This window comes from Ranitomeya imitator, chromosome 9 (assembly GCF_032444005.1).
Source record: "Ranitomeya imitator isolate aRanImi1 chromosome 9, aRanImi1.pri, whole genome shotgun sequence".
Classification (NCBI taxonomy): domain Eukaryota; kingdom Metazoa; phylum Chordata; class Amphibia; order Anura; family Dendrobatidae; genus Ranitomeya; species Ranitomeya imitator.
The window spans coordinates 27911405-27934857 of NC_091290.1; the positions used below are offsets into that span (position 1 = coordinate 27911405).

General features: G+C 41.8%; 1 protein-coding gene across 37 annotated transcripts in view; it reads right to left on the minus strand.

The window, feature by feature from the left end:
• Positions 1-259: 259 nt before the first annotated feature.
• The window catches only part of NRXN2 (neurexin 2), a 724697-nt gene continuing 701503 nt past the window's right edge, over positions 260-23453 (minus strand). For 19 of the 37 annotated variants that reach the window (XM_069738695.1, XM_069738688.1, XM_069738694.1 and 16 more), the window contains 2 exons: positions 11065-11143; positions 260-2268 (listed from right to left, as the gene is read on the minus strand). In XM_069738695.1, the coding sequence (XP_069594796.1) occupies positions 1379-2268; positions 11065-11143 (969 nt within the window). In that variant the 3' untranslated portion in view covers positions 260-1378. The remainder of the gene's footprint in view (positions 2269-11064; positions 11144-23453) is intronic. The other 18 variants (XM_069738707.1, XM_069738710.1, XM_069738704.1 and 15 more) reach the window with 2 other exon arrangements.

The following is a 23453-nucleotide window of genomic DNA, read 5'->3' on the forward strand; positions in this document are numbered from 1 at the left end:
AAATGATATGTAATGCATCATATTATTTGTAACCTTCAACTGGAGGTGAAACGAACAATTGCTCTTTACTACCATACACCTCAGTCTTCGATGGTAATTTAGTCTGCAATTTGATAAAACGCACATATCCACCCTAAATGTAATGCTGATTGTTTGCCCAGTACACAAGTATAAAGTATGACCCAAATTGAATGTAGAGAACAGTGGAAGGATAACTCTGAAGAATAGACTGTACCTCTCCATGAAAATGTCAACACTCTTATACAAGGCCGTAACATTTGCTTTATTGATATTCTGATACTCTCTTTGCCCCAGTTGCCCAAAACCCCTTATTACAAGTCCATTTTATTTCAAAGGGGTATGTGGAGAAAGCCTGGGGTGATAAAATGGGTTTTTGATCTCTTGAAGGGGGTGTGGGGCAGTAGATTAAGTCCACGAAGAAGTCAAACGCACGGCTCAGCGTTCAAAAAACCAAGACAACACCACACAAACCAGAATAGAAATAACCTTGATCTTTAGGAGGGCATAGAGGAATTTGAGGGGCAATGAGGATAAGGGAGGGGAGAGCATAACCAAGGCCAGTCTTTTTAGCCCTCTTCCATTTTTTTTTAATGAGTCTTTGTCTCTAAAAGTGGTTTTCTCAACAATCTATCATCCTCTCCCCTCAATGGCTCCATGTTATTAAAGGATTATAGTTGATTATTATTGACCATCTCTCCTAGTTTCAGCATGTTTGTCCATGAAAGGAGATCTCCATTCTCCGTTCCCTTTCTCAGTTCTACCATAGTTTTGACCGGAACCAAGTTTTTGGGTCGTTTATTAATTTATTTTGTACTTTTTTCAGGAGTTGCCAACGTAAAGCTCAGTGAATCTTGGCTTTTTTTCCCTTTAAAACAGGAGAAGGAAGATATGAGCAGGAATGAGCAAGAAATGGGTTTCCTCGTTAAGGTTAAAGTAAAAAGTTTGGTTGAAAAATTGGACACAGGATTGTTTCATCAGATGGTCAGATCATGGTCAATTAATAGAAGACTGGTTGGTGTTCATCCACTGGTAGATGATTTTGATAAACAGTGGATATGTCCATGAATGCTTTCTTGGTTACTGTAGATACAGTACAGTAGATTGGCTAATTTGACATTCAAATGGCTGACCAAAGGTTAATGTCTGGATAACCCTTGATTGGGTTTTAACAGTTGGCAGTTGTTTAAGCATTTGAATAGTTGATTAAGGTGACAGCCAACTGTTGACCTGGGGCTTAGTCACTTTTGCTTAGTCAATGATTGGTCACAGCATGGGGTCAGTCTGGTATCTCCATTAAATGGCTGGTTAGATGTTTCCCAACCATACTCCCACATTTGGGAGAGTCCATTCTATACTTTCACACATAATACTCCTTGTCCTTATTTTTCTTACTCTTACCAACTGTTTTAGTGGCAGGCGCTGTCTTTTCTTTCACCACAGCACCATTACTCTGCGCTGAATTGCTGATGTAGTTCCGGGTTTGGTCCACCTGGTAGGACCCTTCATCCCGGTTCCTGTACTTGTACATGGCGTAGAGGAGAATGAGGATGCAAAGAGCAGCTGCTGCCACGATTCCCACAACCATTCCTGTTGTGCTGCTGGACTCCCTGATAACTTCCACTGCTCCGGGGGCCCCTTTCTCCCCTGAGCCTGTAGGATTCGCTGTAGGGAAATTATGGAAATTAGGGGAAGAAGTTATAGGTGGAAACCTCTGTTTGTTCAGCTTATCCAGCTGGAAAGAGGTAGGGATATGGGGATATTGGTCTATATTGGGTTTTGGGGGCTCCCTGTTATTCATTTTGCCGGCAGGGATGTTCCGGACAAGGTCTGGGGATGTGGTGGAGGTGAGAAGGTCATAAGGAGAGGAGGTTGAACCTCCCGCCCTTGTATTTGGCCGAGAACCTGGAGGTCTCCGTGCTGCACTATCTGGTCTGGATAGCAAGGTTCTATCAGTTACCAATGGAAAGCTGGTATAAAAGTCCTCGTCATCAGTAGGAGGGAAACTTGATTCAAATACCTCCCCTGAGGCATAACCAGAGACCTCTATTCCCTCCTCGCAATCACTATCCTCTTGCTCAGAAGGGCATGGTGGCCTCAAGTTGGAAGGAACACTCAAGGAATCTTTGGTGGTGTCCAGTGTCAGGACAGTTCGGTAGGTGGGGGGAGGAGGTACAAAGGGGGACCGGGTAGCAATGGGAGGGGTGTCTAAGGAATCTTCGGTTATTATGGGTAATATTAACTCCCCTCCTGTAAACAAGACAAAAAAAAACAGAGAAAACAGCAAAGAATATTGTGTGAGTAAAAACCTCAGAATATAAACATACAGTCAACACAATGCTATCTGCTAACTCCACTCCCTTCTATATCTAAAACTACTAGATGACACTAGAATAACCCAGAATTGCTCTACCATACAACGTTCACTATCTATTAAACATCTTGAGCTATCGTTATATTGAATACAGCTAATGAAAGACTGAATAGTAACTATTTAAAATCTCAGTTCCTTATCTTCCCTTTTAATGAGTAAAACTCCCTTATAGTATATCGTAATTTTCTTCTATTTCCTGTGCTCTTATTCCCTCACTCAGCGTAAAACTTTTTTTTATCCTAAAAATATACATATATCTATATAAATATATCTTTACAACCATAAATGTCTCCTTCTATAAGTGGAGAAATACATAGCTTAATGACTCAACCAACCCAGTAATTTATATCAATATGCAAAGAAGCTTAAACTATTTTATTATATTATTTTTTATTGTTTCAAAATTTGAAATTCTCCATAAACTTATTTTTCTAAATTATGTAAAACTGTGTGGTTCCACAAAAAAAATCCAACACATTTCCATCCTATTCTTATGTTTTGTAATGTGTACCAAATTCTTTTATCTTCTAATTTTGTTATATTTTTAAATGTCTACTTTTCTTTCCAAAACTTTTGTATTTTTTTTCTATTTTTTTTTACCCTAATATATTCTTCTACAGTAATGTTTTTCTTAAATTCTGCCATAAAAGCCCTATCTTTTAATTCTAAATTGTTTAATTCTAAATAGAACACAACTTTCTTTCCTAATATACCTCCCACCGTTTAACAGTTCTTCCCAATTATCTACCCAAAAAATACTGTTTATTTCAGCTGCTCTGTGCTCATCAAATAAAATTGATTCAGAATATTTAGACAACTTACATCAAACAATTGGCCACATGTGATTTTAGCATGAAGACAAAAAAAAAATTACAAAAGAAACTGTGAAACCTCTGGGTAAAAAAAAACACTTTTCTTGTTTAATTTACTTTACTGTTTCACGGTCACTTTATATTTAAAATTTTTCATTTATGTCATCCAAACATCATGTCTAAAATATGATTTTTTTTTTTTTTAAATAATCGTTTTAAATGTTTTAGGCCTAGCATAGCTTAGTGAGCGTACCTCTATAAGATATGCTGACCTGTGAAAGACTTTAAAAAAAAAAAAATTATGACCATGAACAATCAAATTATATAGAGATTATGTTACAAAAATGAAAAGAAAAAATTAAAACCAAAGCAAAAAAATAAATAAAAGGAAACTATTGAAAAGGGGGTAAGGGAGACAAACACCCCATCAAATAAAGCGGGCCTTTAATACAAAGAAAAACATCTTTTTTGTATAACAATTATAGAACATTTCATTAAACTTCAATTATGTTCTAAAGTATATTTATTTCTTTAAACTCCAATTTCACTTACTCACCCTCCATCTCCAAACCCTTTCCCTTTATAACTAAACTAAAGTTTTTTTTAAAAAAAAAGTTTTCCCTTAGTAACTAAACTAGCTAAAGTTTTCCAAACAAAAAAAGAAAACTTGAAACTGGAAATAAAGCCTCCGTTCCGTTTACTCTAATGAATCTGCAGAAATAAGTATGTTTTAGAATGGTTGGGCTAATTTTTATTTCAATTCCATAAGCCAAGACTTGGAACTGCAGGTACTTAAGCCACAGGGGTCACTTAGGCTACGTTCACATTAGCGTTGCGCGCCGGTGCGTCGGCGACGCAACGGCGACGCAACGCACGACGCACCAAAAACGCGCGCAAAAACGCTGTGTTTTGCGACGCGTGCGTCGTTTTTTGACGAAAATTGGACGCACGAAAAATGCAACTTGTTGCATTTTCTTGCGTCCGACGCTAGCGTCGAAAACGACGCACATGTCGGAAACGCTACCAAAAAAACGCACGCGTCCCCCATGTTAAACATAGGGGCGCGTCGCCGCTGCGTCGCCGACGCAACAGCGACGCACATTAGCGAAACGCTAATGTGAACGTAGCCTTACTAAGAATCCGTTGAACAAAATTCATCCATTGTTGGTCATGCCATATTGTAATTATATATAAAGTGTTTTATATATAAACTACTTCCATAGGGAAAATGTAATATATTGTTTATATAACTACACGTAATACTTCAAATATATACCGTAACTACTAACTGAACACAAATCCTTTTGCTCCCAAATTATTGGTTGCAAAAAGCTCTTCTAGAATCAATTGCTGGTAGTGAAAGCAGAAAACATAAAAATACGTTTAAGACTTCAGTTTAAGGGGAATGTGTCATCAGAAAATGACATATTATTTAAATCAAGTTTGTATGCTAAATGTATGTTTTAAATTGTTTTTCTTTTTATTTTTCATATTGTTTTACTGGAAAAAATGCAATTTTTATACTGGCTTATTGTCCTAATATTAGACTCCTACTTCAGACAAAGTTACACCGTACTAAATTGTTTTGGAGTATTTTTATCATCAGGGCAAAGATCATTAGTAGTGGTGGCGTAAATCGATTCCCAGGACCTGATCCAGCAGTCAGGTCAGTAGTTTGCTTGAAAGATATGCCCCCAGTATTAAAGAAAAAAAAAAGTGGCCAATATGCAGATTTTCCTTTCAACTAACTTCACACGAAGCACATAACTTTTTGTGGGCATTTTCTTTTTCTCCTCTATGATGCAGGCCAATCAAAATACAGCTGTGTTCTAGAAGGGAAGAAGCAAACGTGCTAACAGAGAAGGTCACAGTTGCAGCCTTGTTCAGCGTGTTCTCACTCCATAGTTGCTGCATACCTTCCTGCTACTGGAGCTTCTGAGCAAAAGAGCAGCAGCACTGGAGAGCCGGAGCATAGGAGAAAAGCAACACACTTCATTGCTTCTAACAGTCAGATTCAGGACTCTGACTCTTCAGCACTGCTGCTCTTTTGTGCTCCAGCGCGCTCTGATACTTGGAAGGGATTGGCAACTGTGGAGTTCTCATCGTGGCCACATGAGAGATTTTAATCTTGGTGGGCAATTGCTTTTGTCCCTCTATGACATCGCAGTGTTCTGATTGGCCAATGTCACAGAGAAGAAAAAGCAAATGCCCACATAAATTCTGCAGAAAATACCAGATTGTTGAAGGAACAATTCACATATCGGGAGCTCTTTATTACTAGGGGGCATAACCTTGAAATGGTGGTGAACAGAAAATTTAAGAAAAACCTGTTTAAGAAGCAGTTCATCAGCACAAATTTATATTTCAATTTATATTTAAATTCAGTGAAAAGTTCTCTTTAATCAGAGACAGTATCCTCTGAGCTGTATCAGAGCCATCTCATGCCCCTAACCAGTATCATGCTCTGTACTGATGAGTGGCAAAACCCCCAAAACAATGCTGTCTACACACTGTTGTCAGTAGGCCACTGTTTTAGCTGGTATGAACTACTTTGGCTATTGCTTTGTGCTGCTACATTGCATATACTACTATGAGGTTTCTATTGAATATTCAGTGATACAATATGCAGTTGTATATAGTGCTGTGCTGTTGATTTTTTTGTATCGGAATATAGGACATCTACAGTCATGAAAGAAATCAAGTAACCCTCTATGAATTTTATGGTTTTACGTATCAGGACCTAATAAGAAATTTAGGCCTTGACATTATTTATTTAACAAAAACTAAGCCAACGAAAAGTTAAGTACACCACATGGCCATGAATCAATAGGTTGTAAAACCCACCTTTCGCAGCAATGTGTTGAAGTAATCATTTTCTGTATGACTTGATCAAGTCACTTACATCATTCTGGAGAAATTTTTAGTCAACTCTTCTTTAAAACATTGATTAAAGAGGACCGTTCGCTTTATTTTTTTTTATGTAAACATAGTACCTCATTTAATTGGCATTGCTCCCATCCTTCTTGAACAGTTTTTCTTTTTATTCTGTTCTCCTCCATTCCAAAGTTATGTCCCCGGGGAAATAAAGAAGCTAATTTTCCCTTCAACCAACAGAGTGTATAGCACAGAACTTCTCTGTGGGTGTTTGCTTCTTCTCTTGTGATGCTGGCCAATCAGAGCACATTCATGCCCACAACCAAGTTCTGCGGTATAAACCCAGTTAGTCAAAGGGAAAATTTGCATCAATATGACCAAGGGACATAACTTTGGAAACGAGGAAAGCAGAAAAAGTAAAACTGTTCCAGAGTCGGTGAAGCAACACCAATTGGAGAAGGCGAGAAGTGATGAGTGAATGTGCCCTGACAAGGTCTTACCTGCGCATGCTTGGGTGCTAACAGAGTGCTTTCGGCGTGCTTGAAAAATATGTTCGAGTTCCCGCGGCTGGGCAATTGCTGCATGTGTTGCAGCTGTCTGACGGCCATGAGACATGCAGCAGTGGGGACTCGAACGTATTTTTCGAGCACGTCGAAGACACTTGGTTAGCACTCAAGCATGCGCAGATAAGATCTTGTCCGAGCACATTCGGTCATCCTTAGTACTCAGTTTAAATTTGACAAAAATCAGTTAAAGGTTCATTGAGGATTGTGGGTATTCATTTATGGTTTGTTTGTGGGCATTCATTGCATTTCAGTTGGGTTGAGGTCTGGACATTGCAAGACTTTCATTCTTTTTTTATTCAGTCATTATGATGTATATTTTACTGGTATATTTTACTGGTATATTCAGGATCATTGTCCTGTTTTGGCCATTCGTTACTTTTTGGATAGATGGCCTCACATTTGACTCTAGAATAGAATACTTTAGTATTGACTGCAATGTGCCCAGGTCCTAAGGCTGAAAAAAAAGCTAAACTGTCACCCTTTAACCACTGTGCTTGTCAGTTGATATGATGTGTTTGTGCTGATATGCTTTGATTGTTTGCAAAATATAGCACACTACATTATTACGGCCAAACTCTTCACTTTGGCTTCATTTGTCCAAAGGACATTTTTCCAGACGTCTTTGTTCAGATGCAAGTTTTGCAAGCGTTAGCCATGTTGTCATGTTATTTTTTAGAAAGAAGGGGCTTTCTCCTGTCAACCCTTATTGCAAATCACACTTGTTCAGTCATTTTCAAATTGGACTCATGAACTTGAACATTTAACAAGCTGATTGAAGCCTTTAGAGTTTGAGCTGTAGCTCTTGGGTATTTTCAATTACTCTGAGACTTGCCAAGTCTGACCTCGGTGTGAATTTGCTGAAATGTCCACTTCTGGATAAATTGTAAACTTTCTTGAACATTTTCCATTTGTAAATAATCGTTCTCAATGTAGAAGGATGGACTCCATTTTTTTTGGAAATGGTCTTATGATCCTTCCTAGATTGAGGGTCAGAAGAAGCCATGGTTCCTTTAAGATCATTACTGATGTCTTTCCTTCTTGGCATTGTGTTAACACATGCCTGAATGCTAGAGCCCAACAAACTGCCTAAACTTCTGCTACTATAGAGGTGAACAATTATTAATTAATGGCATTTTATCAACGGCACCTGGCTGCTACGTACCTTCTTAATTCCAATGAAGGCACTAAAGGAATACTTAACTTTTCACCCATTGACTCTACATTTTGGCCTAGATTTGAATAACTGTTGACATGGTGTAATTTGTTATACACTGTTGTTAGTATTTTTTTAAATTATTTATTGATACATAAAACCATAGAATACAAGACAGGTGTACTTAGTTTTTCTCATGACTGTATAATCTACACAATTGAAAATTATTTTTTTTTTTTAAACATTTTACAGTCTTTTTCAAGGTTTGCCAAGAGCATCTATGACAGATAATTTGCTTGCTGCACTTAAATGGTATCTAATTCTTCTTATTTTATTCTTTGTGAATGCATGTTGTTCATTTTGCCTTCTATTCTCACTCCTTTGCTTTCATCAAACTGTGAAGACTCTTATATGGTATCGTAAACCATGCTGCTGTTTTCTAAAGTGGCAATCATAGTATAGTTTTAATTAAGTGCCTTTCAACAAGTCAAATTACTTATATTCTCTATATAAATTGCTCTTGTTCTTCGGTGATAATCTCACTTTTTGCAGTTAGAACCTAGAGTATGCCGCTAGAATACCACGCCGGTGAATGACAAAATTTAAAGATTTCCCATGAACACTACTTTTCATATTTAGTCAGTACATATGGGTGATGGTCATCATGACCCTAAAATTCTGTATCAAAGATTAGATGGGAAGAGTTTGGAAACGGGCCACATTTTGTTGGAAACTACATTGCTACTGAAAACTTGAAACGATCATCGCAAGTGTTTTTTGATAACTGTCATTTGACTTAGGAATTTCAGCACCATTCTTTTATGCTATATAGATATATATATGGAGACATTTTTTTTTTTAAATTTAATGTATTTTGGGCTAAAGATATTTTTTGCCATTTTATTTCATTAAAGGAACCCAGTCATTAGATTAATGTTGCCTAAACCGCAGAAAGCATAAATTATAGCCTGGCTTCACGATTGCAGCCAAGTATATATTTCTCTAAAATGCTTTGACATTTTTAGGCTTCTTTCACACTAGCGTCGGAATCTCCCCGTCGCAATGCGTCGGGGAGAGATTCCGACGCTAGCGTTTAGCGCATTGCACAATGGAGGCAGCGGATGCATTTCTCCGGTGCATCCGCTGCCCCATTGTAAGGTGCGGGGAGGTGGGGGCGGAGTTCCGGCCGCGCATGCGCGGTCGGAAAAATCGGTCCGTCAGGAGCAAAAAACGTTACATGTAGCGTTTTTTGCTCCCGACGGTCCGCAAAAGCACGACGCATCCGTCGCTCGACGGATGCGACGTGTGGCAATCTGTCGCAAATGCGTCGTCAATACAAGTCTATGGGGAAAAAACGTATCCTGCAAGCACTTTTGCAGGATGCGTTTTTTCTGCAAAATGACGCATTGTGACGGATTGCAGAAAACGCTAGTGTGAAAGTAGCCTTAGAGAAGTTATATACTTTAAAGATCCTAGTCCGACTCCACCCTTGGCCGCCTATTCCCAGCGCTGCTTTAGCAAATTGACAGGTCTCTCGCTTTGCAAAAAACCTGTCAATCACCTCTTGCAATTTGGGCATAATCAATCACATGTTTACTTTAATTGTTGTAGCACCTTTTTAGCTTCTACAGAACCTTTTTTTTTTTACCCTGCACATTGCTGGCTACAGAATGGGTTATCGTAGAATCCAGTTGTGAGCTTGTGCTGATGGAGAATTTGTAAATCTTACATCCATCTTTTTCTAAGCCCCTCTACTGCAGATATTTGATCACAGACCACATCAAAGTTGACCTGGACTTTGATATGGTCATAAATCAACTTAGGAGACAATGTGGCTGTAAAAGCCAAATGGTGCAAAACTTTTAATTAAACCCAATTGCAAAAAACTATTTTTACTGTAAAATACATGCATTTTAAAAAAAAGCTACCTAATTATTTAAAAATATTTGACATATTAAATACTGTTATTACGCTAATTACACTAACTATCACGTGAAACCATATCATCTCAATTTTGAATTTGCTTTCACAAGACCATTTACCTCCTTATACCTTTAAGGATATCGGTCAGTGCATAATCAGTGGTCAAACTAAGCACATCACCTTGTAGGAACTTTGCTTTAAAAAAAAATGGTACTTTTGTGTTGGCTGTGTGCACTCTTGGCGTGGCCGATCAATCTAGTACACCTTCCCACCTACACGCCTTCCAGACAGTCTACCTTCACTCAACAGTATTTTCTCTCATCTGAGCTAATCAGTCTAATTATGCTAATTACACTGATCAGAGTGTTATCTGATTTTCTTCGATGTGGAGAAGATGGGGAAAAAAAATGTCTCCATCTTTTCCATTCTTGTCTGTTCGTAAAAATCGGACCACACTCAGATGTCAGATTTTTTTGTTTTGATGGACCCATTGACTTGCATGGCCGAGGTCTGGTATGCTGTGTTTTTTTTTTTCTTCGGACAGACTATCATACATGTGCATGGCACCATAGAATAAAATTGGTTTGAGTGTGCTCCAATGTTTTGTCGGATTGCACTCCGACTGAAAATACCGTGGTCTGCACGACCCCGAATGCTCCGACTGTCAACGTCCCGGCGCATGTACAGAATGTAATGTTAACAGACTTCGAGATGAAGGCTGTTCTGTGCTTGCACAAAATTTCATAGGAAACATAGTGGGTTACTGTGAGGCAGGTGCTGCTATCCAGTGATGAGGGGCGCAGAGATAGCTGGAAGACATATATAGGTAAGAAGCTGCACCAAAACATAGCGCATGCGTGAGATTTCAATGAAAACCGTTCAGGCTCCTGTAAAGAAGGGAAGTGGAAGGCAAAGATGCCTAAAATACAGGTGGGAATGGGCACTAAACTGCTTGGCCATGCCTAGAGTGCACATTGCCAATAATTGACATATTCTAATAAAGGATGATTTGTTTGCAATTAAACAGCAAAAATATGATTTTTCTTAGGGCAGACTCCCCTACAAGGCGCTTTCCTTAGTTTTAACACTGATTATGCGCTCATTTTAAACAAGGACATATATCTAAATCGAGTAGCATATTTTATGTAGTATACCTATCACATAGGCTCCCTGAATTCCTCTTCAATTAGCTAGCTGCCTGTGCGTTTTCTGTAAATTTAAGAAACCCCTCCTGAAATCCTTATTAAATTGATCAATTGGCTGCATTGCCCTACTTTCACATTTTGCCTGTTTCTAGGTAATTCCCTCTATGTAATTTCTGTCGGTTACTAGATTAAGTCTTACCAGTGCTGGGCTCGCATTCTTCCAAATCTTCATCATCACTGGGGCACTCGGCTGAGGCTACAAGTAGGTCATCCGAATTCTGCGGGAAACAAATAGGAAACGGGTTCTTATTACTCATTTATCAATTTGCTATTTCCTATCATGGAGCAAAAACATTGTTAATTGACTGACTTTATTTATTGCACCAGTTATCTCATTTGCTTCTTGGTTCGGATTCTGTTGAGCAGGAATAAGTACATGATGATAGGATAAGATCACAATACTCAAGTGTGCAGAGTATGGAGTCCTACCGGCTATGCTCTGTTGGAAAAAACATTAATATTAGCTCTTTCCTGAAAAGAAAGAACGTCTGATCTGCACTGTTGAGGGGCACGTACCCCCAAACAGCGGGCAGTAGTAGATAAGTGCCAGGATTGGCTAATATTTCTGATCATGTTGTAAGGTTTAGGCCGGGATCACACATGCGAGAAATACGTCCACGTCTCGCATAGTAATACCCGACATTGCCGCCGTCACTCAGGAGCGGAGCGTCGGCTGCATGTATTGCTATGCTGCCGACGCTCCGCTCCTGAGTGACGTCGGGAATGCCGGGTATTACCATGCGAGACTCTGACGTATTTCTTGGATGTGTGATCCCGGCCTTAGAGAGCAACTCATAGGGTAGCTACCTCCACTAGGGGGCACTAGTGAGGTTTTTTTCTTTCCAGGAGAGGGCTAATTTGCATAGAGAGAAGTTGAAAGGCACGGCTATACCTTTATTGACCAAACATATAACAAAAGGAATCCTTAGTGCATACATTTGGCCAATAAAAGACTTTAGACACACAAGCCATGTACTTTTGGAGGATTTCTTGACTTATATTCTAAGATTATTACCCCAAAGCTGCATGAGCTTAAGGCTACTTGCACACTAGCGTTAACTGCAATCCGTCACAATGCGTCGTTTTGCAGAAAAAACGCATCCTGCAAAAGTGCTTGCAGGATGCGTTTTTTCTCCGTTGACTAACATTACTCGACGCATTGTGACGGATTGCCACACGTCACAACCGTCGCGCGACGGTTGCGCCGTGTTTCGGCCGACCGTCGGCCGCAAAAAATGTTCCATGTAACATTTTTTGCAGCCGACGGACCGTCTTTTCCGACCGCGCATGTGCGGCCGGAACTCCTCCCCCACCTCCCCGCACCTCACAATGGGGCAGCGGATGCGCTGAAAAGCAGCATCCGCTGCACCCGTTGTGCGGCGGAGGCAACGCTAGCGTCGGTAACCTCGGCCCGACGCACTGCGACGGGCCGAGCCCGACGCTAGTGTGAAAGAAGTCTAAGGTAACCTTATGCTGAGTGACCATATCTTGTGGATGCGCCAGCTGTGACCAAGAGGAGACTTCTGCTAGTAGTTTACACCACATTTTGGGGTAAATTATAATGGCACTACGTCCTTCCTCTAGGCCCCATGCACTTTTTTTTTTTTTTAGAAATGTTGCACTGCTGGTGTTGAAATGGCAAAAGTTGCAAAAGTTTGGACTTTCTACGTTTAGTTTTCTTTTAAAAAATACTTTCCTCACTACACAGCGGAAGCTTAGGCAATTACAGAGTATAATGTGACAGCATAAAATTACAACAAGCCCTATTTTTCTCAAAGTGCGTTTCGCCCCGGAAGTAAAGCAATGTGCTAAAAACCATGAATGGAAACTGCACGTTATAATGAACCATGGGTCTGCAGAGTGCTATAGGGTAGATCAATAAATCAAAATAGGTCCCTTATAGGTTGCTATTGACCACAGTCGGTTTCTTGTGGTCTAATTGGTTGCTATGGACTACAGATGGCATCCTGTGCTCTGATTGGTTACGATTGCTATGAACCATAGTCGGTCTGCTTTGCTTTGATTGGCTGTTATGAACGAGAGTTAGTTGGTTGTGCACTGATTGGTTGCTATGGACTACAGTTGGTCTGTTGTGCTCTGCTTGTTATGGACACCACTGTCAATTTTGTGTTCTCTGCTTACCATGGACCCCACAGTGGAATTGTTGTTCGCTGGTTGCTATGAACCCTAGTCAGTCTGCTCTGTTCTGATTGGTGAGCCAGAGTTGTTCTGCTGTTCTCTGGTTGCTATGGAGTAGAATCAGTCTGCTGTGCTCTGATTCGTTGCTATGAACCACAATTGGTCTGCTGTGCTATGATTGGTTACTAGGAGCCACAGTTGATCCACTATTCTCTAGTTGTTATGGACTACAGTCAGTGTGTTGTGCTCTGGTTGCTATGAGCCACAATTAATCTGCTGTTCTCTGGATACTATGGACCACGGATGATCTGCTGTACCCTGGTTGCTATGAACCACAGGTGATCTGCTGTGCTCTGGTTGCTATGAACCACAGGTGATCTGCTTTGCTCTGGTTGCTATGTACCCCAGGTGATCTGCTGTTCTCTGGTTGCTATAAACTCCAGGTGATCTGCTGTTCTCTGGTTGCTATGAACCCCAGGTGATCTGCTATGAACCCCAGGTGATCTGCTGTACTCTGGTTGCTATAAACCCCAAGTGATCATCTGTTCTCTGGTTGCTACGAACCACAGGTGATCTGCTTTGCTCTGGTTGCTATGTAACATAGTTAGTAAGGCCGAAAAAAGACATTTGTCCATCCAGTTCAGCCTATATTCCATCATAATAAATCCCCAGATCTACGTCCTTCTACAGAACCTAATAATTGTATGATACAATATTGTTCTGCTCCAGGAAGACATCCAGGCCTCTCTTGAACCCTTCGACTGAGTTCGCCATCACCACCTCCTCAGGCAAGCAATTCCAGATTCTCACTGCCCTAACAGTAAAGAATCCTCTTCTATGTTGGTGGAAAAACCTTCTCTCCTCCAGACGCAAAGAATGCCCCCTTGTGCCCGTCACCTTCCTTGGTATAAACAGATCCTCAGTGAGATATTTGTATTGTCCCCTTATATACTTATACATGGTTATTAGATCGCCCCTCAGTCGTCTTTTTTCTAGACTAAATAATCCTAATTTCGCTAATCTATCTGGGTATTGTAGTTCTCCCATCCCCTTTATTAATTTTGTTGCCCTCCTTTGTACTCTCTCTAGTTCCATTATATCCTTCCTGAGCACCGGTGCCCAAAACTGGACACAGTACTCCATGTGCGGTCTAACTAGGGATTTGTACAGAGGCAGTATAATGCTCTCATCATGTGTATCCAGACCTCTTTTAATGCACCCCATGATCCTGTTTGCCTTGGCAGCTGCTGCCTGGCACTGGCTGCTCCAGGTAAGTTTATCATTAACTAGGATCCCCAAGTCCTTCTCCCTGTCAGATTTACCCAGTGGTTTCCCATTCAGTGTGTAATGGTGATATTGATTCCTTCTTCCCATGTGTATAACCTTACATTTATCATTGTTAAACCTCATCTACCACCTTTCAGCCCAAGTTTCCAACTTATCCAGATCCATCTGTAGCAGAATACTATCTTCTCTTGTATTAACTGCTTTACATAGTTTTGTATCATCTGCAAATATCGATATTTTACTGTGTAAACCTTCTACCAGATCATTAATGAATATGTTGAAGAGAACAGGTCCCAATACTGACCCCTGCGGTACCCCACTGGTCACAGCGACCCAGTTAGAGACTATACCATTTATAACCACCCTCTGCTTTCTATCACTAAGCCAGTTACTAACCCATTTACACACATTTTCCCCCAGACCAAGCATTCTCATTTTGTGTACCAACCTCTTGTGCGGCACGGTATCAAACGCTTTGGAAAAATCGAGATATACCACGTCCAATGACTCACCGTGGTCCAGCCTATAGCTTACCTCTTCATAAAAACTGATTAGATTGGTTTGACAGGAGCGATTTCTCATAAACCCATGCTGATATGGAGTTAAACAGTTATTCTCATTGAGATAATCCAGAATAACATCCCTCAGAAACCCTTCAAATATTTTACCAACAATAGAGGTTAGACTTACTGGCCTATAATTTCCAGGTTAACTTTTAGAGCCCTTTTTGAATATTGGCACCACATTTGCTATGCGCCAGTCCTGCGGAACAGACCCTGTCGCTATAGAGTCACTAAAAATAAGAAATAATGGTTTATCTATTACATTACTTAGTTCTCTTAGTACTCGTGGGTGTATGCCATCCGGACCCGGAGATTTATCTATTTTGATCTTATTTAGCCGGTTTCGCACCTCTTCTTGGGTTAGATTGGTGACTCTTAATATAGGGTTTTCATTGTTTCTTGGGATTTCACCTAGCATTTCATTTTCCACCGTGAATACCGTGGAGAAGAAGGTGTTTAATATGTTAGCTTTTTCCTCGTCATCTACAACCATTCTTTCCTCACTATTTTTTAAGGGGCCTACATTTTCAGTTTTTATTCTTTTACTATTGATATAGTTGAAGAACAGTTTGGGATTAGTTTTACTCTCCTTAGCAATGTGCTTCTCTGTTTCCTTTTTGGCAGCTTTAATTAGTTTTTTAGATAAAGTATTTTTCTCCCTATAGTTTTTTAGAGCTTCAATGGTGCCATCCTGCTTTAGTAGTGCAAATGCTTTCTTTTTACTGTTAATTGCCTGTCTTACTTCTTTGTTTAGCCACATTGGGTTTTTCCTATTTCTAGTCCTTTTATTCCCACAAGGTATAAACCGCTTACACTGCCTATTTAGGATGTTCTTAAACATTTCCCATTTATTATCTGTATTCTCATTTCTGAGGATATTGTCCCAGTCTACCAGATTAAGGGCATCTCTAAGCTGGTCAAACTTTGCCTTCCTAAAGTTCAATGTTTTTGTGACTCCCTGACAAGTCCCCCTAGTGAAAGACAGGTGAAACTGTACAATATTGTGGTCGCTATTTCCTAGATGCCCGACCACCTGCAGATTTGTTATTCTGTCAGGTCTATTAGATAGTATTAGGTCTAAAAGTGCTGCTCCTCTGGTTGGATTCTGCACCAATTGTGAAAGATAATTTTTCTTGGTTATTAGCAGAAACCTGTTGCCTTTATGGGTTTCACAGGTTTTTGTTTCCCAGTTAATATCCGGGTAGTTAAAGTCCCCCATAACCAGGACCTCATTATGGGTTGCAGCTTCATCTATCTGCTTTAGAAGTAGACTTTCCATGGTTTCTGTTATATTTGGGGGTTTGTAACAGACCCCAATGAGAATTTTGTTACCATTTTTCCCTCCATGAATTTCGACCCATATGGACTCGACATCCTCATTTCCTTCGCTAATATCCTCCCTTAAAGTGGACTTTAGACAAGACTTTACATGTACCCTAGGTGATCTGCTGTTCTCTGGTTGCTATAAACCGCAGGTCATCTGTTATTCTCTAGTTGCTATGAACCCCAGGTGATCTGCTGTACTCTGGTTGCTATGAACCCCAGGTGATCTGCTATGAACCCCAGGTGATCTGCTGTTCTCTGGTTGCTATGAACCCCAGGTGATCTGCTGTACTCTGGTTGCTATGAGCCCCAGGTGATCTGCTATGAACCCCACGTGATCTGCTGTTCTCTGGTTGCTATAAACCCCAGGTGATCTGCTGTTCTCTGGTTGCTATGAACCACAGGTGATCTGCTGGGTGATCTGCTGTTCTCTGGTTGTTATGAACCCCAGGTGATCTGCTGTACTCTGGTTGCTATGAACCCCAGGTGATCTGCTGTACGCTGGTTGCTGTGAACCCCAGGTGATCTGCTGTTCTCTGGTTGTTATGAACCCCAGGTGATCTGCTGTTCTCTGGTTGCTATGAACCACAGGTGATCTGCTATGAACCCCAGGTGATCTGCTGTTCTCTGGTTGCTATGAACCCCAGGTGATCTGCTGTACTCTGGTTGCTATGAGCCCCAGGTGATCTGCTATGAACCCCAGGTGATCTGCTGTTCTCTGGTTGCTATAAACCCCAGGTGATCTGCTGTTCTCTGGTTGCTATGAACCACAGGTGATCTGCTGGGTGATCTGCTGTTCTCTGGTTGTTATGAACCCCAGGTGATCTGCTGTACTCTGGTTGCTATGAACCCCAGGTGATCTGCTGTACGCTGGTTGCTGTGAACCCCAGGTGATCTGCTGTTCTCTGGTTGTTATGAACCCCAGGTGATCTGCTGTTCTCTGGTTGCTATGAACCCCAGGTGATCTGCTATGAACCCCAGGTGATCTGCTGTTCTCTGGTTGCTATGAACCCCAGGTGATCTGCTGTACTCTGGTTGTTATGAACCCCAGGTGATCTGCTATGAACCCCAGGTGATCTGCTGTATTCTGGTTGCTGTGAACCCCAGGTGATCTGCTATGAACCCCAGGTGATCTGCTGTTCTCTGGTTGTTATGAACCCCAGGTTATCTGCTATGAACCCCAGGTGATCTGCTGTCCTCTGGTTGTTATGAACTCCAGGTGATCTGCTGTTCTCTGGTTGCTATGAACCCCAGGTGATCTGCTGTACTCTGGTTGCTATGAACCCCAGGTGATCTGCTGTACTCTGGTTGCTATGATCCCCAGGTGATCTGCTATGAACCCCAGGTGATCTGCTATGAACCCCAGGTGATCTGCTGTACTCTGGTTGCTATGAACCCCAAGTGATCTGCTGTACTCTGGTTGCTATGAACCCCAGGTGATCTGCTATACTCTGGTTACTGTGAACCCCATTAGATCTGCTATGAACCCCAGGTGATCTGCTGTTATCTGGTTGTTATGAACCCCAGGTGATCTGCTGTTCTCTGGTTGCTATGAACCCCAGGTGATCTGCTATGAACCCCAGGTGATCTGCTGTACTCTGGTTGCTGTGAACCCCAGGTGATCTGCTATGGACCCCAGGTGATCTGCTGTGCTCTGGTTGCTATAGACTACATTTGATAAATGAGATAAGTAAGAGGCTGACCTCTTTCTTATTCTTCTCACCTATCAGATTCTCTGACCCATCCCCTTTATATGACACATCTACTATTGTCTGTTTTTACACCACATACGGTAATAGTTTCGCCTTATGGAAAGTGACGTTCTCCGCAGTCAGATTTTGTCCAAGTAAAACAGTCAATTGCAGTCAGCCTTACTGATGTCTGTGGAACATTTGCTCTTACAGATAATTACGCCTCTTGGGCGCAGTTTATCCTTAATAAGTGCAAGTATAAAAGAAATATGTACACAAATTTGTTGCAGTGAAGACCAATATTGTCTGAAATATCCAGCCACAATAATTGTCCGAAATAAGGTATTAATGAGAGGAGACCATAAAGTGCATGAAGCAGGAATGATCATTGCTGCAGACCCTTCCTTAGAGACCCAAGGCGGACGTCATAGAGAAGCGCCTGGTTTGCTGTATTAATGGCCGTTTATACGTGGAGGTGCCCAGGAACTAGTGTTATAGAGCACAACTCCACCGAGAACGGATTCGGATCCAGTATCAGTGATCCAAGGTGAAACCTCCCAGGGATGCGGCAACACCCTGGCCAAAAATGGCGGCCGGAAGGAAGACAAAAAAAAAAGGCTGCAGGAGAGCGCTCACGGCTTCTGGCAATGCAGATACTGTAGACACATTTTATTTCTATGAAAGCTTTATTTCTACTTAGACATGATGAACATTATATTAATTCTATAATGTATATTCAGGGGGCGCAGAGTATTATATATTCAGGGGGCGCAGAGTATTATATATTCAGGGGGCGCAGAGTATTATATATTCGGGGGGCGCAGAGTATTATATATTCAGGGGCGCAGAGTATTATATATTCAGGGGCGCAGAGTATTATATATTCAGGGGCGCAGAGTATTATATATTCAGGGGGCGCAGAGTATTATATATTCAGGGGGAGCAGAGTATTATATATGCGGGGGCGCAGAGTATTATATATTCGGGGGGCGCAGAGTATTATATATTCAGGGGCGCAGAGTATTATATATTCGGGGGGAGCAGAGTATTATATATCCGGGGGGCGCAGAGTATTATATATTCAGGGGCGCAGAGTATTATATATTCGGGGGGCGCAGAGTATTATATATTCAGGGGGCGCAGAGTATTATATATTCGGGGGGCGCAGAGTATTATATATTCAGGGGCGCAGAGTATTATATATTCGGGGGGCGCAGAGTATTATATATTCGGGGGGCGCAGAGTATTATATATTCAGGGGCGCAGAGTATTATATATTCAGGGGCGCAGAGTATTATATATTCAGGGGCGCAGAGTATTATATATTCAGGGGGCGCAGAGTATTATATATTCAGGGGGAGCAGAGTATTATATATGCGGGGGCGCAGAGTATTATATATTCGGGGGGCGCAGAGTATTATATATTCAGGGGCGCAGAGTATTATATATTCGGGGGGAGCAGAGTATTATATATTCAGGGGGCGCAGAGTATTATATATTCAGGGGGCGCAGAGTATTATATATTCAGGGGGCACGAGTATTATATATTCAGGGGCGCAGAGTATTATATATTCGGGGGGCGCAGAGTATTATATATTCAGGGGGCGCAGAGTATTATATATTCAGGGGGCGCAGAGTATTATATATTCAGGGGGCGCAGAGTATTATATATTCGGGGGGTGCAGAGTATTATATATTCAGGGGGAGCAGAGTATTATATATGCGGGGGCGCAGAGTATTATGTATTCGGGGGGCGCAGAGTATTATGTATTCGGGGGGCGCAGAGTATTATGTATTCGGGGGGCGCAGAGTATTATGTATGCGGGGGCGCAGAGTATTATATATTCGGGGGGGGCGCAGAGTATTATATATTCGGGGGGCGCAGAGTATTATATATTCGGGGGGCGCAGAGTATTATATATTCAGGGGCGCAGAGTATTATATATTCAGGGGTGCAGAGTATTATATATTCGGGGGGCGCAGAGTATTATATATTCGGGGGGCGCAGAGTATTATATATGCGGGGGCGCAGAGTATTATATATGCGGGGGCGCAGAGTATTATATATTCGGGGGGAGCAGAGTATTATGTATTCGGGGGGCGCAGAGTATTATGTATTCGGGGGGCACAGAGTATTATATATTCAGGGGCGCAGAGTATTATGTATTCGGGGGGCGCAGAGTATTATATATTCAGGGGCGCAGAGTATTATATATTCAGGGGTGCAGAGTATTATGTATTCGGGGGGCGCAGAGTATTATGTATTCGGGGGGCGCAGAGTATTATATATGCGGGGGCGCAGAGTATTATATATTCGGGGGGAGCAGAGTATTATGTATTCGGGGGGAGCAGAGTATTATGTATTCGGGGGGCGCAGAGTATTATATATTCAGGGGCGCAGAGTATTATGTATTCGGGGGGCGCAGAGTATTATGTATTCGGGGGGCGCAGAGTATTATGTATGCGGGGGCGCAGAGTATTATATATTCGGGGGGCGCAGAGTATTATATATTCGGGGGGCGCAGAGTATTATATATTCGGGGGGCGCAGAGTATTATATATTCAGGGGGAGCAGAGTATTATATATGCGGGGGCGCAGAGTATTATGTATTCGGGGGGCGCAGAGTATTATGTATTCGGGGGGCGCAGAGTATTATGTATTCGGGGGGCGCAGAGTATTATGTATGCGGGGGCGCAGAGTATTATATACTCGGGGGGGGCGCAGAGTATTATATATTCGGGGGGCGCAGAGTATTATATATTCGGGGGGCGCAGAGTATTATATATTCAGGGGTGCAGAGTATTATATATTCGGGGGGCGCAGAGTATTATATATTCGGGGGGCGCAGAGTATTATATATGCGGGGGCGCAGAGTATTATATATGCGGGGGCGCAGAGTATTATATATTCGGGGGGAGCAGAGTATTATGTATTCGGGGGGCGCAGAGTATTATATATTCAGGGGGCGCAGAGTATTATATATTCAGGGGCGCAGAGTATTATATATTCAGGGGGCGCAGAGTATTATATATTCAGGGGGCGCAGAGTATTATATATTCAGGGGTGCAGAGTATTATATATTCGGGGGGCGCAGAGTATTATATATTCGGGGGGCGCAGAGTATTATATATGCGGGGGCGCAGAGTATTATATATTCAGGGGTGCAGAGTATTATATATTCGGGGGGCGCAGAGTATTATATATTCGGGGGGCGCAGAGTATTATATATTCGGGGGCGCAGAGTATTATATATTCGGGGGGCGCAGAGTATTATATATTCAGGGGGCGCAGAGTATTATATATTCAGGGGCGCAGAGTATTATATATTCAGGGGGCGCAGAGTATTATATATTCAGGGGTGCAGAGTATTATATATTCGGGGGGCGCAGAGTATTATATATTCGGGGGGCGCAGAGTATTATATATGCGGGGGCGCAGAGTATTATATATTCGGGGGGCGCAGAGTATTATATATTCGGGGGGCGCAGAGTATTATATATTCGGGGGGCGCAGAGTATTATATATTCAGGGGGCGCAGAGTATTATATATTCAGGGGCATTCTATATCTGTATATTCATAGGACACAGTACATTAACTGTATATTGACTTTGGGGGGGCTGCACTTTTCACCTCCATACAAATATTACACGACCCTGATTCACAAATCTACATATATCTCTATATAATAATAAACTGAGTAGTTTGGTTAATTAATGAGATGATGCCCAGACAGTAAGGTTGGGGGTCCAGATCTGCACATTGGCCCACCAGGGAATCCCCTATGGGCCAGTCCGAGCCAGGGTGTGTTACACATTCAGGGGTCATGGTATATGCCATATATTTGGGGGACCCAGTATATTAATTTTATATTCAGGGGGCATGCTATATTTGCATATTCATGGAGCACAGTGCATTAATTTGTAAATTCAGGGGACACGGTATTCTGTATATTCAGTGGCAAAGTATATTACTCCTCTTAATGAACCCAACACGCACCCTCATCAAGACCGGTGTGAACATTGCCAAACATGATAAATCGGGGCTATGTTTTTGCCAGGTTGGCAAATCAAACTGCCAGTAAGGTTAAGTTCCCATGCTGCGTTTTTGACTCTTGGCATTTTCGCTGCACAGGATCGCAGCGTCTCATAGTTCCAGTATAGTCATTGGGATTTATAGAAATCTGATGCCCCCTGTGCTTTCTTATTTTTTTACACTACGTAAACAGACCCGCAGTGCTTTTTTTGAATTCCACAACACGTTAATGTCTTTGAGGGTACGCTGAGCTTTATGTGCAGAATTTCTCAATAAAATTGCATTGATGACATACTAACAAGAAACAAAAAAAAAAAGAGTCAAAAATGCGATAACGCAATAAAAAAATGCCAGTAACCTAATTTACCTAATAGGTATAGAAAATCTGCAACATCAAAAATTCAAGAAATGCTCCTGGTAGAAATGTGGCCTAAATGTTGCATGTAACTGAAGAAGAGGTTTGCATCTCACCAACCCCCGCACTTGGAGATAAAGCGCGCCTATCACAGATTGTTAGGAATCAGGGCCTCTCATTATATCCATAGGAGGTTATTCTAATCAGCTGTCAGTGAATACGGTTCTATCAAATGAAATTAAACCTACAGAGAGGAAGAGATAGAAATAGATTCTAACAGAGCTTGAAAAGTATCTCTAAAGTTAATCACTTAGGCCAAAGCCTTAAGGTACCGTTACACTAAACGACTTACCAACGATCACGACTAGCGATACGACCTGGCCGTGATCGTTGGTAAGTCGTTGTGTGGTCGCTGGGGAGATCAGAAAGAAAAAAAAAAAAGATCATGTCCATAAAAATGGGAGCACCTCAGACAGATAAATAAAATGCAAAGTTCGCTGGGGAGATGTCACACAGACAGCTCTCTCCAGCGACCAATGATCAGGGGAAAGACTTCAGCATCGTTGAAACTGTCTTCAACGATGCCGAAGTCCCTGGGTAACCAGGGTAAATATCAGGTTACTAAGTGCAGGGCCGCACTTAGTAACCCGATATTTACCCTGGTTACCATTGTAAAAGTTAAAAAAACAAAACTACATACTCACATTCCAATGTCTGTCACGTCCCCCGCCGTCAGCTTCCCTGCACTGTCAGCGCCGGCCGTAAAGCAGAGCACAGCGGTGACGTCACTGCTGTGCTCTGCTTTACGGCCGGCGCTGACAGTCAGTGCAGGGAAGCTGACGGCGGGGGACGTGACAGACATTGGAATGTGAGTATGTAGTGTGTTTTTTTAACTTTTACAATGGTAACCAGGGTAAATATCGGGTTACTAAGCGCGGCCCTGCACTTAGTAACCCGATATTTACCTTGGTTACAAGTGAACACATCGCTGGATCGGTGTCACACACGCCGATCCAGCGATGACAGCGGGTAATCAGCGACCAAAAAAAGGTCCTGATCATTCCCCAACGACCAACGATCTCCCAGCAGGGGCCTGATCGTTGGTCGCTGTCACACATAACGAGATCGTTAGCGGG